A 25,039-nucleotide genomic window follows, 5' to 3' on the forward strand; every position below is an offset into this window, starting at 1 on the left:
TTCTGAATTATCTTCAGTAATATCTTACTTGCATGTGATATTAATGATATTGTTCTATAATTTCTACATTCTGTGGGATCACCTTTCTTTGGATCCCTACAAGAGCGTGCACTAATCCCTTGTAGTAAATCTCTCTACGTATGCATGTATATACACATGTACCTCATTTGTCCTGTTTTTCTAGAGAATCCTAAAACATACAGTTCCGAAGGTGGTGGTTGTTGTTTGTTGTTGGAAGTCCAAAGTCAATGTGTCAGCAGGGTGATGCTTCCTCTGAAGACTCTGGGGGAAGACCCTTCCCTCTCTTTCAGCTTCTGTGGCCCCAGGCATCTCATGGCATTACTGTCTGTGACTCTTTCTGTGTCTGTCCTTTCAAAAACATCATTCTTAAAGGAGGAGGATCAGGACATATTCTGATGGCATAGTGGTTAAAGCACTCAGCTTTTAACCAAAAGGTGGTTTGAACCCACCAGTTTCTCTGTGGGAGAAAGCTCAGGTAGTCTACTTCTGTAAAGATTTACAACCTTGGAAACCCCATGAGGCAGTTCTATTCGGTCCCAAAACCAAAAAACCAAACTCACTGCTGTTGAGTCAGTCCCGACTTATAGCGAGCCCTCCTTGTGTTTCCAAGGCAGTACCTCTACAGAAGCAGATTGCCCAGTCTTCCCTCCGAGGAGTGGCTGGTGGGTTTGAACCACCAGCCTTCTGGTTAGCAGTTATGTGCCTTAGGCACTACACCACCAGAGCTCCTAAAGTATCGTTATTAAGTCAGAATTGACTCAATAGCAATGGGTTGGGTTTGGTTTTGGCTAATTTAGTATCATGTCCTTAACTGATAAGATCTGCAAAGACAAAACCTATTTCCCCAAACAAGGTCACAGTCACCAGTGCAGGGGCTAGAACTTCAACAGAACTTGGGAGACACAATGCAGTTCCTAACAGTGGGTAGAAGTGTAGATGCCAGTTCAACACAAGTTTTCTATCTGGGTCTCCAAGTAAAACTTTCCATATGTTCTTCAGTGGTGTGAAAAAGCAAACAGATCTCACAGAAAAAAAGAGATTCCTCTTTCAGGAAACTTTAGCTCCATTCCTTCAATCCCCCTAAATTGCAAGAATTATTTGGATAGTATTTTACTTTATGGATGCTTAACCAGGGACTTCTAAGTCAAAGAAAAAAGATGTGGGCTTAATAAATTAAACTGGGGGTAAGGAAGGGCCTGAAGAGTGAATGGTATTTCTGAGATGTCTCTTCACTTAACCTCAAAGGACCGGAACCAACAACCAGGCTACCATCAGAGTTTTTCAGAGTATGACTGATAGAACTGCTAAGAACAAACCGGATGTGCGTTTTTGTTCTATTTTCATAATCAAGCACTCAGCATCTTCACAAACTGCTGATGAGCACAAGTAATTTTAGTTCAAATCTCTACTGACAAATTTTATTTCTTTGGGTGTTGCAAATATTGCAATATGCTCCAGAAAGGACTTTGAACACATTCTAAGAGTTCTTTGAAGTAGGATGTGGGGTCTTGAAAATCTCTGTGTCTCACAAGCAGAAGAGATTAGAATAGCCCCACCTACATTCCCTTGGTAGTGTAACAGCTAAGCGCTCAGCTATTAACCAAAAAGTTGGCAGTTTGAACCCACACAGCAGCTCCAAGGGAGAGAGACCTGGAGATCTCTTCCTATAAAGATTACAGTCTAGGAAACCCTATGGGGGCAGTTCTACTCTCACATGTGGACACCGAGTTGAAAATCCACTTGATAGCATCTGACAACAACCCCTCTACACCCAACCGAGATCCTGGATAACTGGGCATGGCCACATGTCACCCTCTCTCTACTCCAGAGAGCTAGCATTCAGGCTCCCCATTTGGTCCCAGAGAGCTTCAGGGAGTCATATGACTCGTTCCACCATCATGATCGACACAACACAGCAGTGTGTTCTCCCGTGCAAAGCTCACTTTCTTCCATAAATTGTTAGCTTCCCAATGTCTGGCCTGGCTGTGTGAACACAATGATGTTGTGCCAAAGGAAGAGGCCATCAGCCTTTTCATGTTTGTGTAGCATGTTGGATGTAAGTGGAGTCCCAGCCCCACTGATGTGCCGCCTTCCTTATGACCTCCTAGGCTAAAGCAGCCAGAAGAATTATTTGATAGTCAAGTGTTATGAACTAAATTGTTTCCCACTATACCTGTGGAAGGAGCTCTGGTGGCATAGTGCCTAAAGGCTGTTAGACTGCTAACCAGAAGGCTGGCAGTTCAAACCCACCAGCCACTCCTAAGAAGGAAAGTTGGACAATCTACTTCCGTAGTGGTACTGCCCCAGAAACCCAAGGAGAGATCGCTATGAGTTGGGTTCAACTTGACAGCAGTGAATTTTTTAGTATACGTGTGGGGTAATCCCTGGGGCAAACAGTTGACATGTTTGGCTGCTAACCAAAAGGTTGGAGTTTTGAGTCCATCCAGAGGCACCTTGTAAAAAGGGCTGGTGATCTACTTCTGAAAACTTAGCCATTGAAAGCTCTGTGGAGCACAGTTGTACTCTGACACACATGAAGTTGTCATAAGTAGGGATGCCAACTGGTGATAGATACCTGTCTATATAATCCTATTTGGAATCAAGGCTTTCTATGTTATTTAATCAGATCATGCCCAAGTAGGGTGGATCTACTTGAGTTTTAAAAAGAGCAGATTAGACATAAAGATAAACACACACAAACACAGAAGACAGATGCCATGGGAGTATCATTGGGAGGATCATCTACAAGCCAGGAAACCAAAGAATGCCCAGGGCTACTGACCAGAAAGTAATCAACAGGGCCGAGATTCTGAATTGGACTTTAAGCCTAGAGAACTGTGAGAAAATAAATTTCTGTTTTTTAAAGGCACTCACGTATGATCTTTCTGTTACAGCTGCATTAGATAACTAAGAAATCAAGCATTCTCAGAAATTTTAATTAGCATTGGCTCAACCTTCACAAATGCTAACATGTCACCTTCAACTTCACCTCAGTGAATCATAGTGCCAAAACCTCTTGATCCTGAGTGACTGTTTGGAATGTATTATAAATGCTAACACTGAGGTATAGTGATGAAAAGAAGATGTCTGAAAAATTTATAAACTACAAAAAGCATTCACAGTCTATGATATACAAGTATCAACTAGCAGAAAGAGAAGCTGTCTAGAAGAAAGAACTGAAAAGGCCTTCAAAACTTAAGTTTTCAAAATACAGTCAAGTTCCAGTATTTGTGGATTCCCTATTTGCAAATTTACCTGCACCTTAAAATTTCTTTGTAACCCACAAATCAATAATTTCAACACTTTTGCGATCCTTCAAGGACATGTGCAGAGTGGTGAAAACTTTGATTCACCTGATGTGCACGTTCTCAGCTGAGGCACAACAAGGGGCTGGACGATCTGCTTTCTTGTTTTAGCTCTCACACTGTAAACAATTGTCCTTTTTACAATCCGTCGAGTGCCACATTTTTTTGCACTTTTTTTGGATGGTGATTTTGCAGCTTAAAATAGATAATTGAAATGCTATCTAGTATTCTTAAGTGCAAGAAGGCTGAGCTGTGCCTTACAGAGAAAATAAGCATTAGATAAGTTTCATTGAGGCATAAGTTATAGTGCTGTTGGCAGTGACTTCAATGTTAATTAATCAACAATAGATGTTAAACAAGGCTCCTTTAAAGAAATACACTAAAACAAGGTTTTGTATTGATCAGTTGATGAACACGGTGACCAGAGGCTCACAGGAACCAAACACTGTATTTCCCCCAGTTGCCATGCTTCAATATTCACTAATTTGGTGTACACAGTGACTTTATAGAATATAACTACCATGAATAATGAATAATGAGACTCAAGTGTACATGGTAGTAACTGTTGTTAGGTGTCATCAAGTCATCTCTGACTCATAGCAACTCAACATACAACAGAACTAAACACTGGCCAGTCCTACGTCATCTTCACACTCCGTGCTATGCTTGAACCCGTTGTTGCCGTCCTGTGGCAATTCATCTCCTTGAGAGTCTCCCCCTTTTCCCTGACTCTCTACTTTACCAAACATGATATCCTTCTCCAGGGACTGGTCCCTTCTGACAATATGACCAAAGTACGTGAGACAAAGTCTGGCCTTATTGCTTCCAGGAGGCTGGTGGTCCAAATCCACCTTCCACTTGGAAGGAAGACTGGGCAATCTACTTCCTTAGACATGCCACCTGGGAAACCCAAGGAGGGGTTACTATGAATCAGAATCAACTTGATGACAGTGAGTTTTAAGGTACATTCTGACTGTACTTCTTCCCAGACAAATTTGTTCATTCTTCTGGCAGTCCATGGTTCAGTATTCTTTGCCAACATAATTCAAAGGCATCATTCTTCAGTCTTCGTTATTCATTCAGCTTTCACATGCATATGAGGCTATTAAAAATGCCTTGGTTTGGGTGAGGCACACCTCAGTCTTCAAAGTGATATCTTTGCTCCTTAACACTTTAAAGAGATCTTTTGTAGCAGATTTTCCCAGTGCAACACAACCTCTGATCTCTTGACTGCTGTTTCCATGGGCACTGACTGTTGATCCAAGTAAAATGAAATCTCTGATAACTTCAATCTTTTCTCTATTTATCATGATGTTGTTTACTGGTCTAGTTGTGAGGATTTTTGTTTCCTTTATGTTAAGGTGTAATCCAAAAGACTGTAATCTTTGGTCATCAGTAAGTGCTTCAAGTCATCTTCACTTTCAGCAAGTAAGGTTGTGTCATCTGTGTATCACAGGTTATTAATGAGTCTTCCTCCAATCCTCATGCCATGTTCTTCTTCATGGATAATTCACTCAGCATGCAGATTGAATAAATATGGTGAAAGGCTACAATTCTGATGCACACTTTTCCTGATTTTAAACTGTTCTTATTCTGTTCAAATGACTGCCTCTTGGTCTATGTACGGGTTTCTCATGAACACAATTAAGTTGTCTGTGATCCCCATTCTTCACAATAGGATAATTTGTTATGATCCATAATTTGGTATGATCCACAGTCAAATGCCTTTGTATAGTCAATAAAGACCAAGTAAATATCTTTCTGGTATTCTTTGCTTTCAGCCAAGATCCATCTGATATCAGCAATGATATCCCTTTCCACATCCTCTTCACAGTTGGACTTGAATTTGTGGCAGTTCCTTGTCAATACACTGCTGTAACTGTTTTTGAATTATCTTCAGCAAAATTTTACATGGGTGTGATATTCACGATATTGTTCCATAATTTCTACATTCTGCTGAATTACCTTTCTTTGGAATGGCACAAATATGGATCTCTTCTAGTCAGTTGGCCAGGTAGCTGTCTTCCAAATTTCTTGGTAGAAATGAGTGAGCTCTGCATCCATTTGTTGAAACATCTCAAGGGGTATTCCGTCAATTCTTGGAGCCTTGTTTTTTGCTAATGCCTTCAGTGCAGATTGGACTTCCTCCTTTAATACCATTGGTTCTTGATCAATGCTACCTCCAGAAATGGCTGAATGTAGTCCGATTCTTTTTGAAACAGTGACTGTTTCCATCCTGCATCATTCAATAGATTGCCCATATGTCTCAATGTCTCAACTCAAAGTTTGAAATTTTTCTCCAGTTATCTCAATTTGAGAAAAGCCAAGCATGTTCTTCCCTTTTGGTTTTCTAACTCCAGTTCTTTGCACATTTCATTATAATTCTTCACTTTGTTTCTCAAGCTGCCCTTTAATATCATCTGTTCAGCTCTTTTATCTCATCATTTCTTTCATTCACTTTAGCTACTCTCTGTTCAAGAGCAAGTTTCAGAGTTTCTTCTGACATCTATTTTAGTCTTTTTTTTCCTTTCTTGTCATTTTAATGACCTTTTGCTTTCTTTGTATATGATGTTCTTAATATCATGTCACAACTCATCTGGTCTTTGGTTATTGATGTTCAATGAGTCAAATCTATTCTTCAGATGGTCTCTAAATTCAGATGGGATATAATCAAGGTCATATTTTGACAATGAAGGCAATTATTTAGAAACCTGCACCATGAAGTCATAAGGTCAATAATGCTGTATTTTTTCCAACTCCAATTTGGTGAAAATCCTTCCAAATTCATCTAAAACAACAGGGTGAAGATGTGGAGAACTCATTACAAGTATAAGTGAATTCTATCATTGATGAATCATCAAATTAATAAAGACATATGTCAGTAAAGCTGTTAATGAAACTGGCATCTTTTCAATTTGTATTGACATTACTCAAAACACAAGGATAACAGATACTTATTCAAGAGCATCAGTAAATATCCCCAAATCCAGGAGGCTTTCTGATACTAATTAATACAGTAAGAAAAGGGAAAGAGGCAGTACAATAGAGCAGGAAAATCCAGGTTTAGAGGTCAAGCAGACACAAATTCAAAACCAGAGAAGCTACTTAATTTCTCTAAAGCTTGGTTTCCTCATTGGTAAATTGGGAATAATAATATAAGCAGAGCTGTTGCAAAAACAAGAGACAATATAAAAAGCACCTATACAAGGTCATTCAATAAATGGCAGCTACTCTTGTTGCTGACAAACTACTATTTTCAGATGTAAACAGATGGTATAAATAAAGGTAGGTTAGGCCGGTTAGGGGAGCTCTGGTAGCATAGTGGCTAAGACACTTGCCTGCTAACCAGACGGCTGGCGGTTCAAACCCACCAGCCACTCCTCAGAAGGAAGGTTGGGCAATCCTACTTCCGTAGTGATACTGCCTCGGAAACCCAAGGAGGGGTCACTATGAGTTGGGGCCGACTCGACGGCACATAACAACAACAACAACAGGCTGGTTAGGTACCATTTGTCTGTCAGTTTGTCATCTTGTGGTGGCTTGCATGTTGCTATGATGCTGAAAGTTATGGCACCAGTATTTTACATACCAGCTGGGTCCTTCATGTTTCAGTGGAACTTCCAGAGTAAGCCAGGCAAGGAAGAAAGGCCTGGTGATCTACTTCCAAAAATTAGCCAATGAAAATCTTATGGGTCACAACAGAGAATTGTCTGGCTTGTTTGCTTTGTCATCAGGAGGGGTTAATTGCTGGAAGAGGACATGATGTTTGGTGACATGGAGGGCCAGTGAGGGTGAGGGAGGCCCTCAGTGACATGGAATGGCACAATAAATGTAATGATGGAATTGAACATGCTGGTAATTGTGAGGATGGTGCAAAATGGTGCAATGTTTCTTTCTATTGTATACAAGGTTGCCATGAGTCCAAGCCAGCTCAAGAGCAGTTATCTGTCTATCTTGGCTGGTTTAAAGGAAAAGGAGATAATCTTGGTAGGATGCAAAGGGTTTGAAAGTGGGGAGCTATCAGAAGGGCAGCAAGGAGTTCATCTTCAAACTCAAAGTCATTCACTCTATAAACAAGATAAGATGCTCTGGGCTATGTCAGTAGCTGGCTCGGCTCTGGGCCCTCTGGGCCCAGCCATTCCCAACCCTGAGGAGTTGAATGACTGTACCCTGCCTTTCCAGGCTCACACTTTGATTTATAATATCAGAGTCAACAACGCAGCTTCACTGAGTGTCTGTTCTGGGTAAGCACTATAAGTAACCTGGTAAAAAAAAAAAAAGGTTAAAGTCCTAGTTGAAGAGAGAGATTTCCATATGCCAATAGTTTTTAAAAGAGAAGTTTAGATCTTAATTAGAAAATCAGACATAGAAATGCAACACTTGCTTGACAAGTGAAGACAACAAAATCCTGTGGCATGTGAAGATCCTTAACAAGCACACACAGAGGTCAACAGCAAAGTAAAGCTGTCTGCTCAAAGTAGGTACAATGTGAGGTTGGTCTCTGGTCCCAGTGATGCTGAATATTTCTTTCATGGAATTACCTTCAGACTATTTTTTAACAACCTCAGGTGTGCACTTTTTTCTTCTCTATGGGTAAAGTTATTTATTCTTTTATTTATTTAGGTGAAAGTACGAGGAAGGTTGGGCAATCTACTTCTGTAGTGATACTGCCTCAGAAAGCCAAGGAGGGGTTGCTTTGAGTAGGATCTGACTCGATGGCACATAACAACAACAACAAATATCGTCATACATCATTTCAACAATTACTACATGTACAACTCAGTGACACTGACTACATTCTCCAAGTTGTACAAACATTCTCACCCTCCTCCCAATTATTCCACCACCATTGACTTAGACTCATGACCCCCTAAACTTTTCATCTAACCTTTTGAGTTGCTGTTGTCAACTTGATCTCACATAGATAGCTATTTAAAAGAGCACAGTGCTCAAAGTATATCTCTATGGGCAAATTTAATTTTCACAATCAAAAAACACTTAAAGAGTCCCGGCTGCTAAGGCTGGGGTAATAGCACTATGAGTGAAAAACAAAGTAAGGTACTACCATAATAAGACTGATTTTCCTATGTTATTAACCCACCTGCCCTTGCCTGAATGTTTGTTATGGATTGAATTGTGCCCCCACAAAATATATGTTAAAATCCTAAGCAGTGGATGTAATCTCATTTGGAAACATTGTTTTATTATGTTAATGAGGCCTTATCAATGTAGGGCTTGTTTTAAACCTTAACACTTTTGAGATCTAGAAAGAGCAGGTTAGACACAAAAGCAAGTAAGCACAAAGAGGGGAAAGATAGATGCCACAAGGAGATCATCAAGGAATGCACAAAACACTAGAGAAGCTGAAACAAGGATTTTCCCCCAGGGCAGACAGAGCCTTCATCTAGAGCCAGGGTCCTGAATTCAGATTTCTAGCTTCTTCAACTATGAGACAATACATTTCTGTTTGTTAAAGCCACTTGTGGTATTTCTGTTATAGCAGCATTAGGAAACTAAGACTATGCCAGACCCACCCCAGTGACAATCCCTGTCTACCCTGCCTGCTCCCCACAGCTGGTAGCTCATACGGAGGCTGTTCAACAAATATTTCTGGCTTATCACCTCTGAGATATATGGAGGGGTTAAACTTCCTCACCTCCTAGAAGGTGGTGAGGCCACATGACATGCTTCAGAAAGTGAGGAGGCATAAGTGAAAATGACATGCTAAGTTCACGAGTAAGATTGAATTGCTAATGAAAGACCTTCTGGAACTCTCTTTCCATCTGCATGGACCACCAATGTTTGAAATGGTAGACTGGAGCTCTAAGTGACTAGGAATAGGCAAACCCCATTGGCCCTCAATCTAACCTTTGACAGATTTGTGAGAAATAAACCTTTGTTGTCTTAAGCCGTTTGTTACTGCTGCATCACCTGGCCTATCCTGACTAATACAAAGCAATAAGAAGGCAGCAGGCCAAGAGTTCTGCAGCTTCTTAGGGTCTCATCAGGTTCAAATGAGCACTGCCTGCCCTTCCCAGGCGTGGGGATACACACATCATCTTGCAATCCTTTGACATCGGTAACTTAACAAAACAGGCTCTGAACCATAACAAGAACCCCAGAACCACTCTGAGAGATGGCAACATTTATGACTATATAATTCACAAGAAGAGAGTGCCTTAAATTATTGCAATTATTTGTACATTAAATCTTATTTGCTACCAAAGTGAGATATCACTGGTGCGGTGTAGTAAATTACTTAGTGTGGCTTTTCTACCCATAAGTCTTTGTAAACTCTAAGGTGGGATTTGCTATGAGCAACTGAGGAGCTCCTGATTGCTAAGGTTGTCCACCTGGAGTATTTCTGTTGGGAGTGGCACAAAACAATGTTCTGGGAGGTTCCCACTCTCTCTCAGGTGCTTAGAGTTCTGATGCTGTGATTGGCTAGTTTGGCCACTCTGCCAGGCTCAAAAGGAGACCTCCTAGAGACAGAACTCTCTCTGACTGCTGGCTGAGGAAGATGTGCTGCTGAAAGAGACACACGCTCCTGAGACACGCATTGCTGGGGAAGAGACGCAAGAGACACGCATTGCTGAGTGAGACACCAAGGGACCAGCACTGCTGGGAAACAGACTGTGAGAGACTGTTGGCTGAGGGACGGTGGGCTGGGAGAAAGACTGAGCATTCTTCCTAAACTTGAATTGTAGCCTGTGGTGCTTCCCTAATAAACCCCATAATCTGTGAGCTCTGTGTGGCCACTGCAGCGAATTATCGAACCCAAGAGAGAGGTAGTGGGTGCTTTGGGAGGAACGGTTGGAGAAAGGGCTGGAGGAAGGCAGCATATCTGGCCTTGCAGGAATAGGCCTTGAGCTATTGATGGTGATTCTATCTTCCTCTTGTGGGATTAGAGGAGGTCAGAACATGTGGCCTCCTTGCCCTTTTTGCAACTGGACAGCTATGTTGTTGTTGTTGTTATGATGTGCCGTCCAGTTGGACCAAACTCATAGCGACCCCTCCTTGGGTTGCTGAGGCAGTATCACTACAGAAGTAGATTGCCCTATGTTTCTTCCAAGGAGTTAAAATAAAAAATACTGATAGCATTAAATGTTGACAAGGATGCAAAGAAACTGGATCGCTCACACACAGCTAGTGAGAATGCAAGATGATACAGCTACTCTGAATAAGACCATGGCAGTTTCTTACAAAACTAAGTATATACTTACCATGCTGTTGTTGTTAGGTGCTGTCGAGTAGGCTCCAACTCATAGTGACCCTATGTACAACAGAATGAAACACTGCCCGGTCCTTACCATACGACCCAGAAATTTCATTCTTGGGCATTTGTCCCAGAGAAAGGAAAACTTACATTCACACTAAAACCTGTACAGAAGTGTTTATAGCAACTTTATTCATAACTGCCAAAAACTACAATCAACTCAACTGTCCTTCAGTGGGTGAATGATTAAATACACTGGTATATGCATAGCATGGAATACCACTTAGCAATACAAAGAAATAAACTATTGATACATGCAACAACATGGATGAGTATCAAGGGAATTACACTGAGTGAAAAAATCATGTTTATATTTCCAAAATGACAAAACTATTGAGATGAAGGACTGAATTAGTAGTTGCCAGGGGTTAGAGAGTTTTTTGTTTGTCTGTTTATTTTATTCATATTATATAAAAAGTTTTCATTTAATCTTCAGAATAGCCAAACTTTTCATCAGGTTAGGTTTTCCATAGTTTTAAGCAAGACTCTGCGATTTTTCAATGAAGTTATGGCACAACTGAAAAAAAAAAAAGATTCTTGAAACAAACACACTCAACTTGATGGCAGGGCACACTTACCTTTAAGAGTATTTCATACACAACACAGTAGCTACATGGGTGGCAGAACAAAGGATGCATGAATAACCAGATGTGAATTCCCTCTGCTCCCTGCCTAATGAGAAAGCCCCAGGAAGGATTCAACAGTAGCAGCGAACAGCACAAACATGAATAGCAATGTTCACAGAGGTGGCTGTGGCTATAAAACGTTAGCACAAGGAATGTTTATGATGGAATTCTTTCATGGTGGTAGTTACACAAATCTATACATACAATAAAATTGCATAGAAGTAAATACACACAAGACCAGAAGAACTAGATGGTGCCTGGCTAATACAGCCAACCACTCAGAAAGGGATCAAAATTGGAGATCCTGAATAGAGTGGAAGAAAAATGTGGAACAAAATTTAAAAAACATAAAAAAGACCAGGATTACTGGTCAGATAGAGACTGGTGAAACCACCAAGACTATGGCCCCTAGTTACCCTTTGGGCCTGGAACTGGACTCTCATGGCTAACTTTCAGGCAAATAATTGACAGGCCTATGAGCTGAATAAATGCACCAGGGATATGTACTCCTTAGAAGAATCAACCATGGGAGATCAGAAGAGCAGCATTTGCACAGGGAGAAAGCTAGGGAGTCAGGAATGATTAGCAAAGAAGGGTGCAAGGAAAGGGTACTGACAGGGAGGAAGTAGGAGTAGATCTGTTATGTTGTGGGTATGTAATCAGTATCAGAAACAAAATGTATATTAACTGTTGAATGTAAAACAATTCTACTTTGTGAAATTTCACCCAAATCACAATACAACAAAACACAACACACTGCCATCAAGTCGTATCTGACTCATAGCTACCCCTCCTTGGGTTTCCAAGGCAGTATCACTACAGAAGTAGATTGCCCAACCTTCCTTCTGAGGAGTGGCTAGTGGGTTTGAACCGCCAGCCTTCTGATTAGCAGTCAAATGCCTTAGGCATTTAGCCACCAGAGCTCCTAAACCACAATACAAAGTAGAAAATAATAATAATAATAATAATAAAGCAGCAAATATACATAGAAACGAGTGCATCTAAAACTGGTGAGAGCTGAACAAGGTCCATAGATTTATTGTTGCTGGATGCTGTCAAGTTGATTCTGACTCAGTGATCCCATGTGACAGAGTGGAAATGCCCTCACAGGATTTTCTAGAAAAGAAGGTTGGGCAATCTACTTCTGTAGTGATATCTCCTTGGAAACCCAAGGAGAGGTCGCTATGAGTCAGATCCGACTCGATGGCAGGGCTTTTTTTTTTTTTAATCTTTACAGAAACATATCTCCAGGTGTTTCTCCCAAGGTGCCACTGTGTGGATTCAAACCACCAACCTTTCGTTTAGCAGTTGAGAGCTTAACCATTGTATCATCAGAGCTTCTTCCATGGTGTGTAACCCATCACCATCAAGTCAATTCTGATTCATAGCAACCCTATAGGACAGAGTAGAGCTGCCCCCAGAAGGTTTCCAAAGCTGTAATCTTCATGGAAGCAGACTGCCGTATCTTTTTCCCATACAGCAGCTGGTGGGTTCCTATCACCATCCTTTCTATTAGCAGCCAAGTGCTTAACCACTGTGCCACCAGGGATTGTAGGGATTGTGGAATGTCAATTTCCTGGTTGTGCTATTGCCCAGTGCAATACAGCAAGATATTATCATTGGAGGAAACTGGGAGAAGGATATATGAAATCTCTCTGTTTTATTTTCTACCACTGCATGTGAATCTACATACAATTAAGTTTTTAAAAACTTATTAAAACAAACAACAATAGCAGCAAAAAAAGTTAAAAAAAAAAAACTATTCTACTCTCTGGTCCCTTATCCTGCTTTATTTTGTTTGCTTTAAATCACTAACCACAACCAAACATCACAAATATTTTTTTTATCTATTTATTTGTGGCATCCTCCACTGGCATATAAGCTCATGGGGATACCATGTCCAGTTTGTTCTTCATCTTCCCCATGCCTAAAGCAAGCCTAGCACATAGTTGGTGCAGAATACCTATTCATAGAACAAACAAATGAATGAATGAACATTCCTCATTGTGCTCTGGTGTTTTCAAATTTCCGAAAGCTCTTAGTTCTTAGGTGCGGTTGAGTCTATTTCAACTTCTAGCGACTCTATGTGACAGGGTAGAACTGTCTCATTGTCTTTCTCTCACAGAGATGCTGGGTGGGTGCAAATTGAGAACCTAACCATTATGCCACCAGGACTCCTTCTCTGAAAGCTCTAAGATCGAAATATACAAATTCATCCACATTTTACCTATTTTTCAACTCTAAGAGTCAGGGCCCTCAGTGCACAAATAATCCTTTCCTAATGACAGAATGCTTTTAGCCTCCAGAGAGTATACGGGTCTTACCAAAGGTGAAAGTAGAGATCAAATTAAATAATTGCATACAAGAATGCATTTCAGCTTGGATTCCATTGGGTAAACATACTTTCATGACCATTTTCATGGGTGCTCTGTGAATTCAAGAGAAAAATACTTAACAGTAGCAAATTCAAAATGTTGTATTTTAATCCCACTCATCTGTCATGCTGTGGTGGCTTGTGTGTTACTGTGATACCAGAAGTCATGCCACTGGTATTTCAAATACCATTGGGTTCACTCATGGTGGTGAAATTTCAGTGGTGCTTCCAGAGTAAAATAGACTAGGAAGAAAGATCTACTTCTAAAAATCAGCCATGGATTTATGGATCAGAACAGAATATTGTCCAATATAACGCTTGAAGATGAGCCCCTAGGTTGGAACACACTCAAAATACACAGTGGTTGTAACAATGGACTCAATTGTGCCAACAACTGTGAAGATGATCCAGGATCAGGCAACATTTTATTCTGTTCACAGAAAGTCTCCATGAGTCAAAGCCAATTCAACAGCAATTAACAACAATAACCTAAAGTTAACAATAAGAACCTAAAGTTAATGAATTACTTTGTTTTTGCAAGTGTCTTCTCTCAGCGAAGCTGTTTATTCTAGTTGCTGTTGTTAGGTACCAAGGACTCCTCTCTGACTCATAGTGACCCTATCTGTGTACAGCAGAATGAAACACTGCCCAGTCCTGTGCCAGCTCCATGATCTTTGCCATACCTGAGCCCATTGTTGCAGCCCTATGTCAATTCATCTTGTTGAGGGCCTTCCCCTTTTTCATTGACCCTCCACTTTACCAAGCATGATATCCTTCTCCAGGGAATGGTCTTCTTACAACAAGATTAATGTAGGTGAGACGAAGTCTAGTCATTCTCTCTTCCAAGGAACATTCTGGCTGCACTTCTTCCAGGAGAGATTTGTTAGTTCTTTTAGCAGTCCATGAAACTTTCAGCATTCTTCACCAACACCACAACTCAAAAGCATCAACTCTTCTTCGGTCTTCCTTATTCATTGTCCAGCTCACACATGCATATGAGGTGACTGAAAATACCATGGCTTGTATCAGGTGCACCTTAGTCTTCAAGGAGATATCCTTGCTCTTCTGCACCTGAAAGAGGTTGTTTGCAACAGATTTGCCAATGCAATATGTCATCTGATAGCTTGACTGCTGCTTGCATTGGTGTTGATTGCATAACCAAGTAATATGAATCCTTGACAACTTTAATCTTCTCTCCATTTATCATGATGCTGTTTATTGGTCCAATTGTGAGGATTTTTGTTTTCTTCATATTGAACTATAATCCATACTGCAGACTGTAGTCTTCAATCTTTATCAGTAAGTGCTTCAAGTGATCCTCACTTTCAGCAAGCAAAGTTGTGTCATCAGCATATTGCAGGTTGTTAATGAGTCTTCCTCCAATCCTGATGCCATGTTCTTCTTCATATAGTCCACCTTCTCACATTATTTGCTCAGCAAATAGATTGAATAAGTATGGTGAAAGGATACGACCCTGACACACTCCCTTCTTGATTTTAAACTATGCAGTGTCCTCTTGTTCTGTTCTAATGACAGCCTCCTGGTCTGTTTATAGGTTCCTCATGAGTACAATTAAGTGTTCTGGAAATCCCATTGTTCTCAAGGTTATCCATAATTTGTTAAGATTCACACAATCAAATGTTTTTGCATAGTCAATAAAACAAGTAAACATCTTTCTGATATTCTTTGCTTTGAGCCAAGATAAGGATATCTCTCATTCCACATCCTTTTCTGAATCCAGCTTGCATTTCTGGAAGTTCTCTGTCAATATACTGCTGCAATCATTTTTGAATTATCTTCAGTAAGATTTTACTTGCATGCGATATTAATGATATTGTTCAATAATTTCCACATTGTGTGGGATCACCTTTCTTTGTAAGGGGTACAAATATGGATCTCTTCCAGTCAGTTGGCCAGATAGCTGTCTTCCAAATCTCTTGACATAGCTGAGTGAGTGCCTCCAGTATGGTTAGCAGTATCCCTTTGTTGAAACATCTTACTGGTATTCTGTCAATTCCTGGAACCTTGTTTTTTGCCACTTCCTTCACTGCAGCTTCAATTGCTTCCTTCAACAGCATTGGTGCTTGATCATATGCCACCTTCTGAAATGGATGAACATTGACCAATTCTTTTTGGCACAGCGATTCTGTGTATTCTTTCCATCTTTTGATGTTTCCTGCATCATTCGGTATATTGCCCATAGAATCTTTCAATATTGCAACTCAAGGCTTTATTTTTTTCTTCAGTTCTTTCAGTTTGAGAAATGCTGAGTCTGTTCATCCCTTTTGGCTTTCCAACTCCATGTCTTTGCACATTTCATTAGAATAATTGACTTTGTCTGTTCAAAAGCTGCCCTTTGAAATCTTCTGTTCAGCTCTTTTATCTTGTCATTTCTTCCATTTGCTTTAGCCACTCTTCATTCAAGGGCAAGTTTCAGAGTCTCTTCTGACATCCATTTTTGTCTTTTCTTCTAAGGAACCAATAAATGACAGCCAAGGACAAACTCAGGCCAGAGACTTGAAATTAATTGTGAACCACACACAAAGAAAAAACAAATTGCTGGGTCTGAAACCAAATGTTAATACCAATTGTTCCCTGAAGTATGAACCAGCAAAAGTTGGAGTGTATTTTTCAAACACACCTTATGATGCTAATTAATTATGTAACTAAACATATATATATATAAAACCAAACCAAACTCACTGCCATCGTGTTCGATTCAACTCGTAGCCACCCCTCCTTAAGTTTTCAAGGCAGTATCACTACAGAAGTAGATTGCCCAATCTTCCTTCTGAGGAGTGGCTGGTGGGTTTGGTCCACCCGCCTTCTGGTTAGCAGTCAAATGCCTTAGGCACTATGCCACTAGTCATATATATGAATATATATACATATATATGAATGAATGAAACTAATATTTCTTTACAGTGAGTTGACTAAAGAAGATAAAATGGAAATGTGATTATACATGCTATTTTCAAAGTCAACATTATAATACACTGAGTTTTAAACAATTCAGCCTGCAATTATTTTTCAAATGGAGAATATGAGATCCTTTTGGTATGTGTTTTAAGGGAGTAATGTGCAGAAGGAGGAAGGGGGAAGTTAAGGATACATAATCATATTAGAAAACAAATTCAATGAGAGTGAAGAGAGTGGCTGCTTAGAGACGGGAAACGAAATTACCTCTTGAGATTCATTTTTAACACTTGTAGTTAGCTGCCTTTGATTCAGCCCCTAGTTCAAAGTAACCCCATGCACAATAGAAGGAAATGTTGCCGGGTCCTGAGCCATCACCATGATGGATTGTGGATCAGACCATTGTCATCCACAGGGTAGTCACTGGCTGCTTCAGAAGTAGATTGTCAGCTGTTATGGATTGAATTGTGTCCCCAAAAGTAGGTGTTGTAAATTGTACCTCTATGCCTGTGATTATGATCCCAATTGGAAATAGGTTACCTTTGTTATGTTAATGATAGAATTAGCGTAGAGTGTATCTTAAGTCTACACACATACACACACACACACATATATGCAACGCACTGCTGTCTAGTCAGACCTGACTCATAATGACCCCTCCTTGTGTTTCCAAGGCAGTATCACTACAGAAGTAGATTGCCCAATATATATATTTTTTTAAACGCACTACCATCGAGTTGATTCTGACTCATAGTGACATAGCGACCCCCACTGGGTTTCCTAGGCTATAAATCTTTACAGAAGCAGACCTCCTCATGTTTCTTCCACAGGAAGAATGGTGGGTTTGAACCACTGACCTTTTGGTTAGCAGCCAAATATCTTAACCACTACACTACCAGATATCCCTTGGGTCAATATTTTTTAAGAGATAAAACAAGCAAGCAAAAGAAGCAGAGATGGAAGGAGACACAGGCCAAGCCACAGGAAGATTACCAAGGAACAAGGACTTTCCCCCAGAGCTAATAGAGAGAAAGTCTTCCCCTAGAACCAGAACCCTGAATTTGGACTTCTAGCCTTCTAACTGTGAGAAAATAAATTTCTGTTTGTAAAAGCCATCCACTTGTGGTATTTCTGTTATGGCAGAGCTAGGTAACTAAGACAGAATTTGGTACTGGAAGAGTGGGGTACTGTTCTAACAGATAGCTAAAATACAGAAGCAGTTTTGGAATTGGGTATTGGATAGGGACTGGAAAAATTTTAAGGCATCTATTAGAATTATAGATATTGAAGGCAATTCTGGTGAGGGCTTAGAAGGAAGTGAAAGGTAATGAAAGGAAAGAATTATCTGTCTCTTGGAATACTACAGTCAGGAAACAGGCCAAAGGAGCTAAATCTTTTGTCCTCCAAGAAAAGAAAAGAACCATCCCTGGAGCAGCCTGGAGATAAGCAGGATTGTAGGGAAGAGCATAGGAAGCAGGACATCCTTGATTTCAAAGAGTGGGGCCACAGCTTCCTAGGTTTCAAAGAGCCAAATCTTCACCAAGTTGGTCCTGGAGTGTGGGGCTGCCATTACGGTGTGCCAGGGGATGGAGTTGCCACCCAAAGCTGAGGGAGTGGGACAGTTTGGCCCCAAGGGGAGAAGAATGATGCCTGCTAGGTCTTGGGTTGGAGGTGTCACTAATTAGATAGACTAGGAGAATGGGGCTGCCCAAAGCCAAAGGAGCAGAGTTACCATCCCTGTGGGCCTTGTAGGTGGAGCTGAAGCCCAAGGCCAAGGGACCCTCACCCAGAATCCAGAGAGTGTGATAAACACCCAGAATCCAGAGGGCAGGGCCATTGCCCAGATGGTTTCAGAGAACAGGGGAGTATTTTCAAGGCTTGAGAGCTAATGTAAATTGTTCTTCTGGGTTTTGGACTTCCTTGGTGCCCATTAACCCTTCTTTCCCTCTAATTTCTACCATCTGTAATGGAAATGTCTATCTTGTGCCTGTTCCACCATTGTACTTTGGAAACAGAAAACTTATAGTCTAGATTTCACAGGTTCATAGATGAAGAGAAATTTTGCCCCAGGATGGAATATGCCTAACATCTTGCTCATATCTGATTTTGATGATTCAGAAGATAACATTTGGACTTGGAGTTAAGACTTTTGAAGTGACCCAAAAAGCCAACTTTCTCTTCTTCAAATAAGTCCTCCTGTGTGATTTCCACCTCAGCCAACTCAGGTTTGGATTTTCCATGTGGCAAGGACATGAATTTGGGTAAAATATTATGGACTGAATTCTGTCTCTAGAAAATATGTGTTATAAAGCCTAATCTCTATGCCTGTGATTATAATCCCACTTGGTAATGGGTTGTCTTTGTTATTTTAATAAGACAAGATATGTGTAGGGTGTGTCTTAAGTAAATCTCTTCTGAGGTATAAAAGAGATAAAATAAGCAATCGAAAGAAGCAGAGATGGGGGAAGACATATGCTAATCCACAAGAAGATCAGGAAGGAGCCAAAGAACAAAGACCTCCCCCCAGAACCAAAAGAGACAAACCCTTCTCCTAGAGCCAAAACCCCTAAGAAAATCAAGCCCTCTGCCATCAACTTGAATCTGACTCATAGTGACCCCCTTAGGGTTTCCAAGATTATAAATCTTTATGGAAGTAGATTGCCGCATCTTCCTCTTGTGGACCAGGCTGATGAGTTTGAACCACTGACTTTCTGGTTAGTAGCCAACTGCCTTACCCACTGCACCAACACAGTGCTCTTTTCCCTAGAGCCAGGATCTTGAATTTGGATTTCTAGCCTCCAAAACTGTGAGAAAATAAATGTTTGTTAAAGCAATCCACTTTTGATAATTTCTGTTATAGCAACACTAGATAATTAAGACACCAGGCCTTTCTTCCTAGTGTAGCTGTCTAGAAGCTCCACTGAAAACTGTTCAGCTTCATAGCAACATGCAAGCTTCTCGAGACAGACAGATGGTGGCTGCACATGAAGTGCAATGGCCAAGAACCAAATCTGGGTCTCCCACATAGAAGGCAAGAATTCTACAGTAAGCTCCCAATGCCTTCTTGTTTTAATTCTTGTTGCTGTTGAGTAGGCCCCTGACTCATGGCAACCCCATGAATCATGGGAGAGTCACAATATCACTACTGCAAAATAAATATTACATCACAAATGAACCAAAAGTGGGCAAAGTGAAAGTCCTAGAACACAGGCTACAGAGAGACAGGGGAGTTACCTGTTGAAAGCTGGGTGGGTAGGGGGTTCATTTCTTTGTCCACCATCTTCTGGTACAAAGCTCTCAGGCTAAAAGGCTCCACTGTGAAAGGCAGGGTCCCAGTCAGCATGGCATACATGTTCACACCTCTGAAAAGAGAGACATGAAAGATGAGACCAGAGTAAGGCCCTGGGGCGAGGGGACAAAAGAGACACTGGTTCAGCTGAAGTTTCATTACTGTCATTTTGATGCCAATATCAATAGGTCTACTTTATTCATATACTTCTTTCTAGAAAAGAACCCCTAGCACCACATTGAAGTGTCAGTGGTGAAGGGCTTAGGAAAGAGCACTTATTGTGAAGACTTGGACAAAGAACCATAGGATAAAGGAGAAGTTTAAAAAGCTATCTCCTAGGGAAGGGAAACCATTTCTCTATCTTTTCTGCCTATGTTGGGGTAGGAAGTCCAGACCAAGTTATATAAAAAATCCCTAGGAAATGTTAAGAACTTCAATTAAAAGTACTCCTACTTGTACACCAATGTTCATTGCAACATTATTCACAAGTGCCTAAAGGTGATAACTCAAGTGTCCATCAACAGATGAATGGACATTATTTGGGTATAAAGAGAAATGAAGTTCTGATACATGAAGTTCATGATACATGGATGACCTTAAAAACATTCTCATTGCCACTGAGCTAATTCTGACTCATAGTGACCCCCATTGGGTTTCTCAGACTATAAATCTTTATGGAAATAGACTGCCTCATCTTTCTTCCACAGAGCAGCTAGTGGGTTCAAGCCACCAACCTTTTAATTGGCAGCCAAATACCTTAACCACTACACCACCAGAGCTCCTTTAAAAACATTATGCTAAGTGAAATAAGTCAGACAAAAAAGGAAAAATATCGTATGATCTCACTTATATGAAATACCTAAAATAGGCACATGCATAAAGATCAAAGTTTATTAGGGAGGAATGGGGAATTTCTGTTTAACATGATGAAAAACTCTTAGAAAAAGATGGTGATAATGGCACAAGAGTCCCTGGGTGGTGTGGTTAACATACTCAGCTGCTAACCAACAGGTTGGAGGTTCAAATTCACCCAGAAGTGCCTCAGAAGAAAGACCTGGTGAACTGCTTCTGAAAAAACAGCCACTGAATGGGAGCTCTGGTGACATAGTGGCTAAGGCATTTGACTGCTAACCAGAAGGCTGGTGGTTCAAACCCACCAGCCACTCCTCGGAAGGAAGGTTGGGCAATCTACTTCTGTAGTGATACTGCCTCAGAAACCCAAAGAGGAGGGGTCACTATGAGTCAGATCTGACTCAGTGGCAGTGGGTTTGGTTTTTGGTTTTGAAAACCCAATGGAGCACAGCTCTACCCTGATGCACACGCTGTCACAAGTCAGAGTCAACTTGAGCGCAACTGGTTTTAATGATTACACAACACTATGGATGTAATTAATGTCACTGAATTGTATACTTAAAAATGGTTAAAGTGGCAAATTTTTGTTTTGTATCTTTTCCACAATTTTTTAAAAAGTACTCCTGTCATTAGGTTGTTTTCCAAGTATAGTTTATATGGTAGAACCTAAGAGGCCAGATTTAAAAATAGGACGTATAAGTAACTCCCTAACCAGTATAACTGGTTACTACTCATCCCTCAGAAGTGAAAGCCTCTTAACCAAAAAGTGGTTTGGAGCCCTTCCCTCAAATTCTGCTTTGTCTGTAATTAAGAGAAATTCCTTGTGAGGGTCTCCTTACACCCTTATTTTCTGTTTTACTGTTTATCAAGACACTGCTCATGGCCTTGGCCCAATATCTAAGATGTGGTTGAAATGTCTTTTAAAAGGGCTTAACTGCTTATATCCAAAGCCAATCTAGAGAACAGAAACTTCTTCCTGGAGGATTTTTATTTTCCTGATGTGCAAACCTAATATCATTTTGATGAGATTTCCTGATGGGGATGAAATGCCTGCTTGCCAAGAGGTCTCAAGTGTTCAAAAGAGCCCAAGGGAATAAGTTTTTAAAAGAGGCAATAGGATTTCCAGTCAAAACAAATTCAACGAGACTGATTGAAATTAAGGCCCTTGAGACCCAATTTCATCAAGGCATCTCTGAAGCACAGAACTCCAGATAACAGCAGGTACAGGCCCACGGGCTCCAGCTAGAAATTATTCTCAAATTTCAGACATGTGCTGGATCTGACTCACTCCATAACTCATAATCCAGTTAGGAAGACAGATACAAAACATCCAATCCATAAATGTTTGCTGGATGGCTCTCTGCCCCAGACAGCATTTTAATTAAAAACAAAAACAAAAAACCCATTGCCATTGAGTTGATCCTGACTCATAGTGACTCTTTAGGACAGAGTAGGACTGCCCCATAGGGTTTCAAGTCTGTAAATCTTTACAAAAGCAGATTGCCTCATCTTACTCCCACGGAGCATTTGGTAGATTCAAACTACCAACCTTTTGGTTGGCAGCTGGATTTTTTTAACCATTAGCTCTACTGACAGTATTTTAGGTGCTGGGAATTCAGTGGTAGTGAAATAGACAAGAACATGCCATCTTAGAGCTTAGAGTTGAGAGAGATGGACAAAAAATAAGCACAATCCTTTCATGTGGTGATAGGACAAAGAAAATGGGAAAATGCTGAGCTGCACTTTCTTTGACCACAAGAAGAGTTCACTTAAGAGGGAAAGAAGATTTGTAAATAAACACAGGAAGAAAGGAGGCCCCTCAGGAAGTGAGTGAGCTTCCTTGTCTTGGCTGGGTGTGAGGATGGGGAAGATAAACTTCATAAGATAAGAAACCCCATATGAATGTTTATAGCAGCTTTATTCATAATTGCACAAAATTGCAAGGACAAGTTAACCTTCAACAAGTGAATGGAAAAACAAACTGATATAGTCATACAATGGAGCATTAGTCAGTGATAAAGATGTTATCAACCCAAGAAAAGACCTGTTATTGTTGTTGTTGTTGTTATCAAGTGCTGTTGAATCTACACTGACTCATAACCACCCTAGGTACAAAAGAAGGAAACACTACCTGGTCCTGCACCAACCTCACAATCCTTGCTATACCTCAGCCCATCATTGCAGCCACTGTGTCAGTCTATCTCATTGAGGGCCTTTCCCTTTGTCGATGACCCTCCACTTTACCCAAGCATGATATCCTTCTTCATCCCTTCTGACAACATGACCAAAGTTGGTGAGACAAAGTCTAGCCATTCTCACTTCCACAGGACATTCCTGCTTCATTTCATCCAGGACAGATTTGTTTGTTCTTCTGGCAGTCCATGGTACTTCCAGTATTCTTTGCCCACACACAACTCAAAAGCATCAACTCTTCTTCGGTCTTCCTTATTCACTGTCCAACTTTCACATGCATATGAGGCGATTTAAAATACTATGGCTTGGATTAAGCACATCTTAGTCTTCAAAGAGATAGCTTTGCTCATCAGCACCTCAAAGAGGTCTTTTGCAGAAGATCTGCCCAGGGCAATATGACATCTGATTTCTTGACTGGTGCTTCCTTTGGTAGGAGCTCTGGTAGCACAGTGCCTAAGGCACTTGATTGCTAAGCAGAAGGCTGGCAGTTCAAACCCACCAGCCACTTCTCGAAAGGAAGGTGGGGCAATCTACTTCCATAGTGCTTCGGATACTGCCTCGGAAACCCAAGGAGGGGTCACTATGAGTAGGGTCTGACTCGACTATGAGTCAGGTCCTACTCGATGGCACATAACAACAACAGCTTCCTTTGGTGTTGATGGTGAATTCAAGTAATAAGAAATCATTGACAACTTCCATCTTTTCTCCACTTATCATGATGCTGCTTATTGGTCCAGTTGTGAGGATTTTTGTTTTATGTTGAGGTGTAATCCATACTGAAGACTGTAGTCTATAATCTTCATCAGTAAGTGCTTCAAATCATCTTCACTTTTAGCAACCAAGGTTGTGCCACCTGTATATCACAGATTTAATGAGTCTTCCTCCAATCTTGATGCTGTGTTCTTCTTCATATAGTCCAGCTTCTTAGATTATTTGCTCAGCATACAGAGTGAATAAGTATGGTAAAAGGATACAACCCTGACATACTCCCTTCCTGATTTCAAACCATGCAGTAAGCCCTTTTTCGGTTGGAATGACAGCCTCCTGGTCCATGTACAGGTTTCTCATATGTACAATTAAACGATCTGAAATTCCCATTCTTCTCAATGTTATCCATAATTTGTTATGATTCACATAGTTGAATACTTTTGCATAGTCAATAAAACACATGTAAACACTTTTCTGGTGTTCTTTGCTTTCAGAAAAGAATAAACAAAAAAGAAAAGACATAAACAAACAAACCAAAAAACCCATTGCCATCGAATCAATTCCAACTCATAGCAACCCTTATTGGTTTTCCAAGGTGGTAAATCTTTATGGAAGTAGGTTGCCCCATTTCCTTCCATGGAGATTTCTGGTTAGTAGTCAAATGCGTTAGGCACTGCACCACCAGAGCTCCTTAGAAAAGACATAGAAGAACATATTGCTTAGGGAAGGAAGCCAATCTTAAATGGCTACATACTATATTAGTACAACTATAGGACATTCTGGAAAAGGGAAGACTACAGAGACAGTGAAAAGATCAGTGGCTTCTGGGAGTTGAAGGAGGTAAGGAGGGATGAACAAACAGGATCACTTTTAGGGCAGTGAAACTATTCTATATGATATTGTCATGGTGGACACATGACATTATGCACTTGTCAAAATTCATTAGACTGTACAACACAAAGAGTGAACCCTAATGTAAACTATGGACTTTAGTTAATAATAATGTATCAATATTGGTCCATCAAATATAACAAAGGTCCCACACTTTTCCCACACATGAAAGACATTAACAACAGGAGAAACTGTGTACAGGAGGGAGAGGAGCACATAAAAACTCTCTACACTTCCTGTACAATTTTTCTGTAAACCTAAAACTGTGCTAAAATATGAACTGTACGTTTAAAATTAAAAAAGAAAGCTAGAAGTATATTTGTACTCTACCCCCAGATAGTGAGCTTGGTAGTCCAGTGCCTAAGGGAGTTGACTGCTAACCAGATGGCTGGTGGTTCAAATGTACCAGGCACTCCTCAGAAGGAAGATTGGGCAATCTACTTCCGTAGTGATACCGCCTTGGAAACCCAAAGAAGGGTTGCTATGAGTTGAATCCAACTTGACAGCAATAAGTTTGTTTTTTTTGTTGTTTTTTTTTTAAATCCCCAAATAATAATGGATACCTATGGTCGCTTATTATTTGGGGAT

At 40.5% G+C, this 25,039-nt stretch overlaps 1 protein-coding gene across 1 annotated transcript in view; it reads right to left on the reverse strand.

Moving 5' to 3' along the window:
* Nucleotides 1-25,039, reverse strand: part of HUNK (hormonally up-regulated Neu-associated kinase) — a gene marked incomplete at its 5' end in the record, with an annotated part of 174,560 nt that overhangs the window by 32,952 nt on the left and 116,569 nt on the right. Inside the window, one exon of the mRNA XM_007941311.1 lies at nt 19,753-19,880. Coding sequence (XP_007939502.1) covers nt 19,753-19,880 — 128 coding nt within the window. The remainder of the gene's footprint in view (nt 1-19,752; nt 19,881-25,039) is intronic.

Source organism: Orycteropus afer, unplaced genomic scaffold (genome assembly GCF_000298275.1).
Source record: "Orycteropus afer afer isolate SDZICR_OR568_19922 unplaced genomic scaffold, OryAfe1.0 scaffold00078, whole genome shotgun sequence".
NCBI classification, from domain to species: Eukaryota; Metazoa; Chordata; class Mammalia; order Tubulidentata; family Orycteropodidae; genus Orycteropus; species Orycteropus afer.